The sequence below is a fragment of the Trichoplusia ni genome, chromosome 14, assembly GCF_003590095.1.
Source record: "Trichoplusia ni isolate ovarian cell line Hi5 chromosome 14, tn1, whole genome shotgun sequence".
NCBI classification, from domain to species: Eukaryota; Metazoa; Arthropoda; class Insecta; order Lepidoptera; family Noctuidae; genus Trichoplusia; species Trichoplusia ni.
Window position 1 is genome coordinate 1336215 of NC_039491.1, and position 11419 is coordinate 1347633.

The 11419-nt window shown below is 35.4% G+C and overlaps 1 protein-coding gene across 1 annotated transcript; it reads right to left on the reverse strand.

Moving 5' to 3' along the window:
- Nucleotides 1–6650: 6650 nt before the first annotated feature.
- Nucleotides 6651–11042, reverse strand: LOC113500509 (anionic trypsin-like). Its single transcript, XM_026881339.1, has 7 exons — nucleotides 10940–11042; nucleotides 10350–10459; nucleotides 9935–10050; nucleotides 9514–9679; nucleotides 8829–8957; nucleotides 8068–8220; nucleotides 6651–7460 (listed from the first exon to the last, which is right to left on the reverse strand). The coding sequence occupies exons 1-7, from the start codon at nucleotides 10977–10979 to the stop codon at nucleotides 7221–7223; spliced, it is 954 nt and encodes a 317-aa protein (XP_026737140.1). The 5' UTR covers nucleotides 10980–11042; the 3' UTR covers nucleotides 6651–7220.
- Between the last annotated feature and the right edge of the window lie 377 nt (nucleotides 11043–11419).

Sequence of the window (11419 nt, forward strand, 5' to 3'; positions counted from 1 at the left end):
GCCCAAAACCCAGCCGAAGCAACTGGCGCGACGTGTCACAATTTCGATCTCCACAATCTCCACATAGGCCTGGATGAAAAAGCAGTGGAATGGGTGTTGTGGCGTAGCTTAGAGAGTACACGTCCAGCAGTGGATTAGACAATAATGTTGGGATCCGCGAATATTTGTGATGAGTTTGGGTGTATTTGTGCATGTGACTTGTTTGTGAAATCCCTCTTAATACAAAGTTCAAAGGATAATATTCAAGTGTAAGAAGCTTGTTCCCAGTGTCTACCACGTGTTAATTTTTATTCGAATTAAATGGCTTATTCCGTTGGCTTAGCGTCCTAAAATGTGTCTTGGCCTCTGATACGAGGGAGCACCTCCAGCGATATCTGGGTAGCCCAATAGTCCTAGCTGTTGGTCGTCCCAGATACGCTATCCTTTCGACGTGGCCGAGCTAACGTACTCTGTGAGCTTTGACTTCTTCAATGATGCGGGCAAATTCTGTTCTACAAGAGCACAGGTCCCAAGATTTTGAGTAGGACCACTGTTTCTGTAATCAAAAGCTTGTTTTCTTCCTTTTGTGTCAGTATCCAAGCTTCACAACCGTATGTCAATATGGGCCTTATTAAAGTTTTATAGATTCAAACTTTAGTATTTTGACTAAGAAGTCTTTTATGTTTGGTGCTTTGTGTGAGTGTTCGTGTCTTTTATGGTGTATCTTCAATATTTGAATTTTGACACGCCCTTGTAGACGGTATCCACTCAGTCTTCTCCGGGCTTCTCAAGCTTACCTTCTGAGCTTCAGTTTCAAGGACCTTGGCAGGCTCCTGTGCTTCATTGTTAATGTAATTAAGAACCCTTACCCTGTCACCGTATGCTTTCCATTCCATTTTTTTTTGTCAAAGTTGCTTTTATTACGAATAAAATTAGAGTAATTAATTATAAAATTTAAAAAAAGGTTCCAGTAAAAAGTAATAGGTTTAATGAGGAATAAATTAATTTAATCAGTTTTTTTTATTCACTTATTCCGCTCAGTCAATGGGTCATTTGGACCAAGCCTACAAAGGTTGGAGATTTCACTATACGTAAATTACGTGAGCTTAAGCATTCAATGTTGTATGAACCTACGGTGAGTGAGCTTCGACCAAAGTCCAACATTATACGTGACTAATCTATCATGACTCATACCAATCAAATCAAAGCATCAATGTTTAATAAATATCAGCGTTTAAATAAATTCTCATCATGTAGGTATTCTAATATGACTTCAATATTAGAATGACATATTATGTTGATTTATTTATCTTTAAACGTCTTTAGTGTCTGATAAATTGTTGTGCATTGCCATGCACTGACCAACTGCAGGAAACCTTGTACGAGGACGTAAGAGACCACGAGACTTCATCGTTTATAAAAAGGCAAAGGTCTCTCAACTCTTCTAAAATCTAGAATCCTCTGTCTAGAGTTAAGTTTTTCCAGCTTTTGTAGTCGTCAAATCGCCTGTTTCTGGAGCGATGTATTTTTTCATTAAGAGGAACCTTTAGGCTGATAGGCCGAATCAGGACAGGATATCTAATATGCGTTGAATGTCCTTTCAGAGCCCCAATTCTGCTATTTACAATGGCCGATGATGAATGAATGAAATTGGCTTAAAATGGCAATTTTCGTATTCCCTTGAGATTTTTTTTACACAACAATTATAAATTCAGTACGGGACGGTACACTCAAGGTCAATTAATTACAATTAACTTTCGATTCTTGTATTGGCAAAATGTTTTAGGAAACATCAATAATTTCAAATTTAATTCAATTGCCATTGTAAATAGCAGAATTGGGGCCCTGATATCGAATTAAAGAAAGATCTGTTCTTTTCGTGTGGTTTTTTGGTGTGGTATTATTTGATGGCAGGTTATGACCCGCCAGTACTTACATCCTTGTGTTGGTTGAGTCACGACGCTTACATATCACGACGGCGAGTGAATCCAAACGATCAAAAATATCAATTGCGCAATGTTGTCGTGTGCTCTCGGTAAATATTATTAATCCCTTATATCGTAGCTATCGTCAATACACAAAAAGAGTTCGCAATATGAACAACCCTAAACCATGTTTTAGAAAAATATGATGCAATAATAATTAAAGTCCCACAAACATTCGCTCAATAATAGGGTTTTTGAAAAACCTAATAATATAAATTTGTTTAGTGGGTTAGGCAGATTTTCGCAAAAAAATGAATACCTACGCAGTTCTCACTTTATCACATCATTAAAAATTAAGATGGATTAATAGCATTTAAGATGATATCAAGTGAAATCACTTGCTAACGAGTTTTTAAATCACTGTAAAGAAAAAAATACGTATACAAAATTTTTTTGCAGTTCTATAAGACGGCTTGAACAGTTTTTTTTTAATACTCGCGCAGCTTCTATTGTTAATCCTATACAATCAAAAATATTCTACAAGGAGGATATTTGGACGATATGACTGATGTTCTAGGGCCCACCTTACATAACACCGTTGCGGGTCTCGACACTCCCTGGTCACTGATCTTAAGCTTGACCCAAAGACATATATAGCACGTTTAATGTAATGCGACCATAGGTAATGTGACGTCACGTCGTCTTTTACAGCCCTCTAGGAGTTATACCTCAGAAAAAAGCAATGTGGCAAAGACATGAGGAAAAAAGAGCTAGGTATCTTCGTATTTAATCAATCTGTTATTGACAGGAAGTCATGATATTAGTGGAGATAACCAAACGATGAAATCGATAAGAAACGTTTAAAAAATTAATCATTTCTACAAGTTCTTTAGACATGTGGTTCCAAAAAGGGCAAGTAAGTAATTTTTAATTGTGTTTTTAAAAACTACTCATATACGACGAACTGTACGTTAGAAGGGTTTGTGTGTCGGTGTGTGGCATGGTAGCTCTTGAATAGGATTTTTTTTACTATTAAGAAAAAACGACTCGCGCTCTTAGAATTTTCATCCATGTATCGCGGCGTGCTGTTTCATAAACATTAAATTGACATGCACAGACTCAGAACTGTAGCTTCAGCATAAGCGGGTATCGAACCCACGATCGTCGCGCACACTCTACGAGTATATAACTTTATCTATTTATGTCGCTGATTATTCAATTAATAACAACAAAAGGTTCACGGTAACTTTCCGCGAAAACCTTATCAATTTGATAGTTTCTAAGTCTGCTCTCAAGTGTCTCGAAAATACCTATTTTCGTATCACACATAAACAACTCAAATATGAATTACGATGCTCATACGTCACAGGTGTGCTGCTTCGGGAATTCCATCAATGAGTCCCACCTAGTTGTGTCGGGGCCTTAAATTAAGGAAATCTTATTACGAAATTCCGACATGTGTCGCAAGCTAAAGCAGGGTAAGATTCATGTGGGCCTAATGAACTTACTGGGAATTTGTTTGTGTCTTTAATTTTTTTTTTAATTCTTCTTCAACAGAACAGGGAACGGGTTGGTTGTTATGACAATTTTTCTGCTTATTAATTTTCAAGGGCATTTTTTTGAAATTATTAATAATACTAGATACTTAAAATTTAAAGTAGCGAAGTTAATTAGAAATTAGTTATTTGACGGGTGACCAAATTTTTGTTAAAATTATCCCACCAAAAACATTAATTGTAAAAAAATGCCAAATCTCTCGATGCAGTCTTTCCATCGTAAAAAGTTTTGAGATCTCATAGAAGCCAAGTCCTATTCAAAATATTTTGTAGTTATAAATCAACATTTAGTAATTGTATCAATAGTTTTCTTTATATTATAATTATAGTGACTTGGCAATGAGCACAAGAAGAAACAAATAAAACGGCATATTTGGAGGAGTTGAAAGTTACACACACCGCATGCGTAAACATTAATATCACAAAATTAATTTTCTTTTGGTTTATCCGTGTCGTCCCAACCGAATTTCGGCAACGGCAGTCAGTCTTAGTGTACTCTCGATACTTTCATAAAGCGATAGCCCGTAAAGTATTCTTAATTATTGTATTGGAGCATGTAGTCGGTAGTGACCATCATGATTCACACATAACAAATAATCTGATCACTGGTCTCGTCAGTAACATTTGCACATAATTCCAGGCAGCAAGCAGCTTTTAATTTGTGCTCATTGCCAAGATACTACTAAAATTCACATTTATTAAATGTAATCCACCCAAACTAGTCACTCTTGAAAGGGCCACGTATGCTTGACCACAGGTAAAAACTGAAGAACCTATATCCATCATTGCATTGCTTAGGCTCAGCCCCTGATTCTTATGTATGGTTATAGCATGAGCTATTCGTCGCAGGTATAGACTTGCATATCATCCCAATTCTCCACTACATAATGGACGACAGCACGCCTAATATCGTTTGACAACTGAAAACTCCCATACATGCAGTATGACAACGAATGAAATAAACACGACCCATCTCCAGGAATAGAGATGACTCTGTGTGGACTAAGGTCGCCTTTTATGTACAATATTTCACGTTCCATTACAATATATTTACAATTACTACTATAACAATATATTAATAGGGCTTGAACTTATATATATATGCATATATACATCTACTAACTTACAAACTATAACTAAACTAAACTAAATAACACGTAAAGTTTCTCCGAATGGCTTTTCATAGACAGATGGCGCTATCAAATGAAAATTATCGAATTATTTTGAAGTACTACTTAGACTGCGCTTTGTAACGAAACTATAGCGCGATTCAGACAGGTACAACGCCATCTATCGAGCGCGCATACCATATTTATCGCAATACAATGGAGTTTTAGCTTTATTAATTCAATGAATTTAGCTTTATTAATTAGCTTTATTAATTAATGATAGTCTATGTATTACATTTATATTATTCTTTTCTATTCTATGTATGTATTCATCCAATAGAGTAGGTACTTAAACAACGAACAAAGTTAACAATGCAGTCAAAATCCATACATAATGTTCTTGCTAAACCGCAAATATAAAATTGTTTTCTATTTCATATTATTTTTTAATGTTTTTATAATTTTTCCTTTATATGTGGCTAATGACCTATCTTGGTGCAAAATTTGAAGTTTCTAAGTCTGCTAGAAGTACCTTAGATTTTTGATGATCTGTCAGTGAATCAGTGAGTCAGTGAGTGACAAAATGGTGTAACTTTGATCGACCGTAACTCCTAAACTATTAATTCAATTGGCATGTAATTTTGAACTTAAGCTTGTTCTAATGCCTACTATTATTCACCGAAAACCTAAACTCCTAGCTTTGTCCACGTCGAAGATACAGGGGGGGCGAAACGGCCGCGAATTGCTTCGAGAAAAGATGGTACGGCCGTGCCCGTTTTGCTCGAGACTTGGCTGGGGCACTGCCGTGCCCCCAGATTTGTTTCTTTAGCCTTTTTGTACAGTTTTTTTATAACTTTTTTACCAGGTTACTTCGGCTGAATTCACAATTCGACTTAGGTATACAGTTCCCCTTACTGTGACTTTCATATTTCATCGAAGCAAACGTTACTTTAATTAATTTATTGAAACGAAATTTCTACTTTTAATGAGTTTAAAACAACATCCGGACTGACAGATAAATAGAAGAAAAAAATCATTGATTTTTTTATTTACCGATTAAGGTTTGGTTTCCTTCGTTTTATTTACTACATATTTCGGAAACCCCTAAATTTTATGCGGGATATATTATTATCATTGATAAAAACAGGAATCTGACTCAATCTTATATGAGTATTGATATTAGATGACATATAAGGTCAGCTTATTGAACTTAGTCTATGGATTATGTAAATCCAATCATACACTTTTAAAATCAGTCAAATTCTATCTCGAGGACAGACACAATTGCTTAAAAGTACCAACATGTCAATCAGATTTGTCGGGGAAAGTATTAAAAAAAATAAAACAAAGCATTAAATCTAATAACTTATAATTACCAATTAAGTTAATCATTTACATCTATACATTTACAGAAAAAGTCGAAAACAAAATCACATCTCATAGTATTTGGCGTTTCCATATAATAATAATGATATCGCAAATACATAAGAAATAACTTTCTTTCATTCTATTTGATCTTCGCCAAACATAGCGAACGACGTGATGCCGACTAAAGAGGCGTAATATGTATTAAGCTGAAAATCGTTCACTAAATGGTGTTGGAACTTGATACAGTAGAAGCACCTGAGGAAAAGAGATGGCACACTACGCCGACCACACTCCCTCACTTCCACAACTGCTGTAGCTTTTGTTTTTTGTAGTACGCCCCAACATGCCTGCACCAGCTAAAAACACGTTCTGTTCCGGGGCGAAGTCTTATATTGTGATATCCGTATTCATTTATTTTAATATGGACATTATCCTGTAGGTATTAAGAGCGCTTTCTACAAAAACAACGGTGTTACAGACGCTTACTCAACAACCCACAACGGAACAGATATCACAGGAATAATTGTTCCGAGGATCAAATTCTTTTAGCCAAGTAACATGCCTTTTTAAATTATTTTATACAGATTAAAAGTTATGCAATTTTAATAACAAAATGCCATTTTAATCATTGTACATTTCATTGAGCTAATATCTCTATTTATTTTGTTACTTGGCTACAGAAGGTGGTGTTTTTAAAAATAAAGAAGTAAATCTATGCTTAAATAAATGTTCTTGTATTTATAAAACCAGCCTGGCTCATTAATTCCTAGCTTTCAGTTTTTGCTTAATTTTCAAGGATCAGGAAATAAGTAGTTAGGTATATTTTAAAACGAAGACAATATTAAGAGTCTGTTAAAGTAAATTTAAAAATGCGGTTGAAGAAATGGACATTTATCATTTTCAAAATTTTGAATCCTTAAGTTCATTCATGTTCTAAATTAAAAATAAAACATACTTATTTCAGGCATTTTAAATAAATACAGAGGTTAATTTACGGGTATAAAGTTATTGTAATATGAGTATCTTTATATACAGGTGTTTAAATATAGTCCTAATCGGGTGAAGTTGTAGGAGGTCGCTACTTTCTAGTATGTGCATTAACTTTCTATGAGGGTCGATTAGTTTTACTCTTTTCTTTGATTTTAGTTATATGCCATAGAACTTTTTATTACTATTGCACACAGCGTTTTACATCACATTGTCAATCAGAAAATCGCTGCACTGATTCAAATTTACAATATTCACAATTCGTATACCCATAATTAATGTTTATGAAGAAATCCTTAAAAACTGAACGTGGCCACAAATTGTTTGACAGCTAGCATGAATACCAAAGCGACGCCAGGTTGGAAGGTAGCCGATGATGACGTAGACAACGGTTCCCCGACGACGCCTTTAGCCCAGTTAGCGTAAGGAGAGACGCGAGTGTACAACAAGGGGTCCGTGCTGATGCCACATCTCACGCTGGTAAACAGAACACCAGCCAGGCGCTTGTTGCATACTAAAGGACCGCCTTCGTCACCCTGAAAGGAAATAAATAATATAGATATAGTTTAATTTTCAGCCCCGATGTATAAAAAGACCGGTCAGAAGAAAGGTCATAAGATTGACAGTGTGACTGCTTTTGGCATTGTAGCTCTTGAACGGATGAACCGATTTTGATTTTGATTTTGTTAGAAATGAAAATTTGAAGGAAGTGTTCTTTGTGGAAGTAATGAAAATCGGTAGAAGAGTCCAAAAAAATAGTGGCGGAGTAAGTATTTTTCTGAATTAATTGTACATTGTTGTACAATTGTAAAATGAAAGTTAAATTATGCATATTACGGAAAACTACACATGCAAGTATGTCGGGGATTTTAGTTTTTTAATTTACTAATGCACATAGAAAGCGATAGATATACAATACTTACATATTTGTACTGAACTTAATTATCGTGCTCATAACACAAACATTAGTCTTTACTGGGAATCGAATCCACGACCTTCCATCTTTGAAACTTACTACTAGACCAACACACCAAAGTTGGCACACCGTAATAGCGCCTTTATAAATTCGGAAGAGCTTAAAACCGCTCTCTTTGTGTTCATTTATTGTTAAAACGTGTGTAATTTATTAATATCAGTACTTACAGGGCATCCATATGTGAGGGACCTTGTCGAAGCAGCGCATACCATATTTTCGTCCACAGCAGTAGGGATATTAAACTTTGTATAATACTCGGCTATGCATTCCGTTTGATTTAAAACAGTTTTTGGTGCGTACGTGAGAGAATTTTGCATAAGCTGTAAAAAAACGTAAATATATGTTATTGATTTCGTCTTCACTTTTACATTGATTAAAGAATATTTATTGCCGAACATCTTTATACAAAAAAAGTCTTTATCCCTGTGATAATTATGTTCAAAATCACTTCGGGAGAGCGCAGCGAGTGGTTGCCGCTGAAGAACCAAATGGTATTAGAATAAATATTCCATAATCTGACCAAACTATTATATATGTATTTCGTACAAAAAACCATATTTGTGTCAGATATTTTTTAATTTAATAAAGAAATGCATTTAGCCTTTACGCTGAATAACAAAATGATACGAAACTTATTTAATTGTTATGAAAGGAATAGAATTGTTATATTGGGTTATCATTTGTGGCTGCAGGTATTATATTAAGGCCCACATCAAAACACTACGGCTGGTTTAAACTCGGGAACCAGATTATACACCAAACAAAGAAAAAGGTGTGATTAAAATCGTCATCTATAGCTATTCTAGTTAATTATTATCTAGTATACTTACGGAAATTGGAAATTGGCAGGAAAAAGGGGAGGCCTATGCCCAGCAGTGGGAGGATAAAGGCTGTGGAAGATGATGATGATGATGATGATGATACTTACGGAAGTATCTGCAGTTTTCTTTCCCCAGCCGCAAATTGTGCAGTCGCCCTCTTGTTCGCTAGGCTGTTCATCTTGCTCGGGCAGAGGTAAAGGTTGAAGATATTGGCCGGCGACGAAAGGTGAATCCAACTGAAATTGTATTAAATTAGGTTTTAAAATTAAAAGCAACTTCTCACATACAGCTCTCTGTTCCTTTATCCTTTACCTACTTTGTATACATATATGTACATAATTCAAAAACACATTTATAGAAAATTATCAACCAAATAGAAAAATAGAGCTATGCTAAGTTAAATAAAAATGGGCTCTGTGTACGAATCAAACCCACAACCTCTGATTCGAGAGTCAAGGTATAACCACTGTGTTAATAGGCTAATCAATATTAGAATATAGATTTGAGTTATTTGATAATGAGTTATTTTTGCCAAAATTTTAGTAATAAAATCGAATCCCGCACTAAATAATTTAATATCCTTGCGATAGGGAGGGGGGGTAAACAAACATTCAAGTCAAGTGCACCAAGACTACCATATTCAGAATAAGTATTCGTGGGTCACACAAACGCTTGTTATGGGTTCCAACCGGCAACACGTCGCCCACTTTAAGTTTATCGTGGTAACCTCAACTACTGGACTATATTTGCAGTCCAAACCAAAAAATAATTATAGAAAAAAAAATGACTTACAGTTATAATAGCAATATCATTGAGGTGTTGATTGTTTCCAACGAAATCTGGGTGGATGGTGAAGTTTTCGATCATTCGGACGCGGTCTGGGTCATTCATATTATTACCAAGAGAACGATGACCGCCAAATACTCTGTAGAACTGCGGGTTTATCAGAACGGGACTCCTGAAAAACAGAAATGTCATATTTAGTCATATCAGTTTTAATATCATATCGGATCATCAATTTTTTTACTAGCTATCCGTATCACATGATTAACGAGAAGGCTTCACACTGCTAACACCTTTGAAACTAAGATTTTTTGAGCTGTTGAAAAGAGACAAGGCTTCAACGAACTACCTCGCTCTAAATTTTTGGGAGTTGGTGTAGGCCCTTTCAAAAATAATATTGACGAAACGACAGCAATTACGATTTGCTTACCCAGAGGTAGTCTGATAGAGACAGCTAGCAGCTGTCAAAACATGCTGCAGACTAATCAGAGTTCCTCCACATGTGTGCCCTAGCTGACCGGGTTCAAATCTTTGTTGAATAGAAACCTGAAATGAGATATTATTTACTAATTAATGACTGGAATACTATTTCACATAATTAACTTAAATAAAACATAAATATACATGACCATGTCTGTTACTGACAACGTCAAAAAAAAAAAATGGGTAACAAAGAGACTTGGTGATACTGATGAGACTGTGCTGGAAGCCTGGAATACACTTTTTACCGCAGTTACAGATCATGGAAGTAGGGAACAGAACATTATTGTAAAAGAAAGGCCAAGCCGCTTGAAGATAGTTTGGTTTATAAGAAAACATACAAAACAGAAACAGTAGGTATTTACCATGAATGGGAATTGTCCATCATTAGCAACAAGATGTATGGCTACAGTTGTAACGTTATCTAACGTCGGAGTCTCCCTGATTTCTAGTTCAGCAGGAGCCGCGCTGCAACCTGTTTACAAACAAATGTATTATATATAATGAATACGTATTGCTAAGTAATAAAGTTACAACTGCTTCATGTTTAATGGGCTTTTAAACATGAAGCAGTTGTAACTTTGTCATAGTAAAAACATGTGAATGATTGAAAAACAAAAGGCGATTTCTGATTTCGTTAATTTTTAGCTTGTTGTGGTAAATGTCAGATGAAGCTCAATGGATCTGATTAGGGCTCATGCCTGCAGGGCCAGCGGGTTTATCCGAAAGGGCTACCGTGGCCCAAGTACACGAAGGGCAAAGGAAGTAACATGATTGGGCTTTAGTCATTGAAAGTCTGACACTTCTTTCACGCTCAACCCACAGCGAGATGGGTCATTCGATGATCCATGACCATCCGAAAAAATGATGAGTATTTACAAATGCACATAATATTAATTGATTCGACAATATTAGTATTAATTGCTTATTAACATAAATGAATTAGCACACATACCGTAAAGCGCAATTAACAATAAACACACAATTTTCTCCATCTTTCCACTTCACGTTGAAACTCTGAATGCCAGATTCAACTCTCTTTACAGACTTTTATCGAAATCGGAACTTAAGTTATCTTATCAATTTCAACGTGTTTTTCCTTATACCGTTCAATTTATCGGTTTTATCAGTACAATTGTCCGCACATCAATGATAAAAAAAATGTTATTAGTATCAATTTTTTTAGTACCTGTGTCGTTAAATAAAAATTTATCTAATCTTCTGTGTTCGCACGGAGTCATGACAATGGGACCGGGCGTGACTGTTTGAGTATAATGACGTGAATTCCGCTAATTTTATTAAAACAAATGTGTTTCATAAGAAGATATACTGTCGCAAGAAAAATCATCAAAAGAGTGCAGCCGCATTTTGTTAAAAAAAAAAAACTAGCCGCAAATCAGGAGGTCAGTGATGAGGCAGATTGACAGTTATTCGG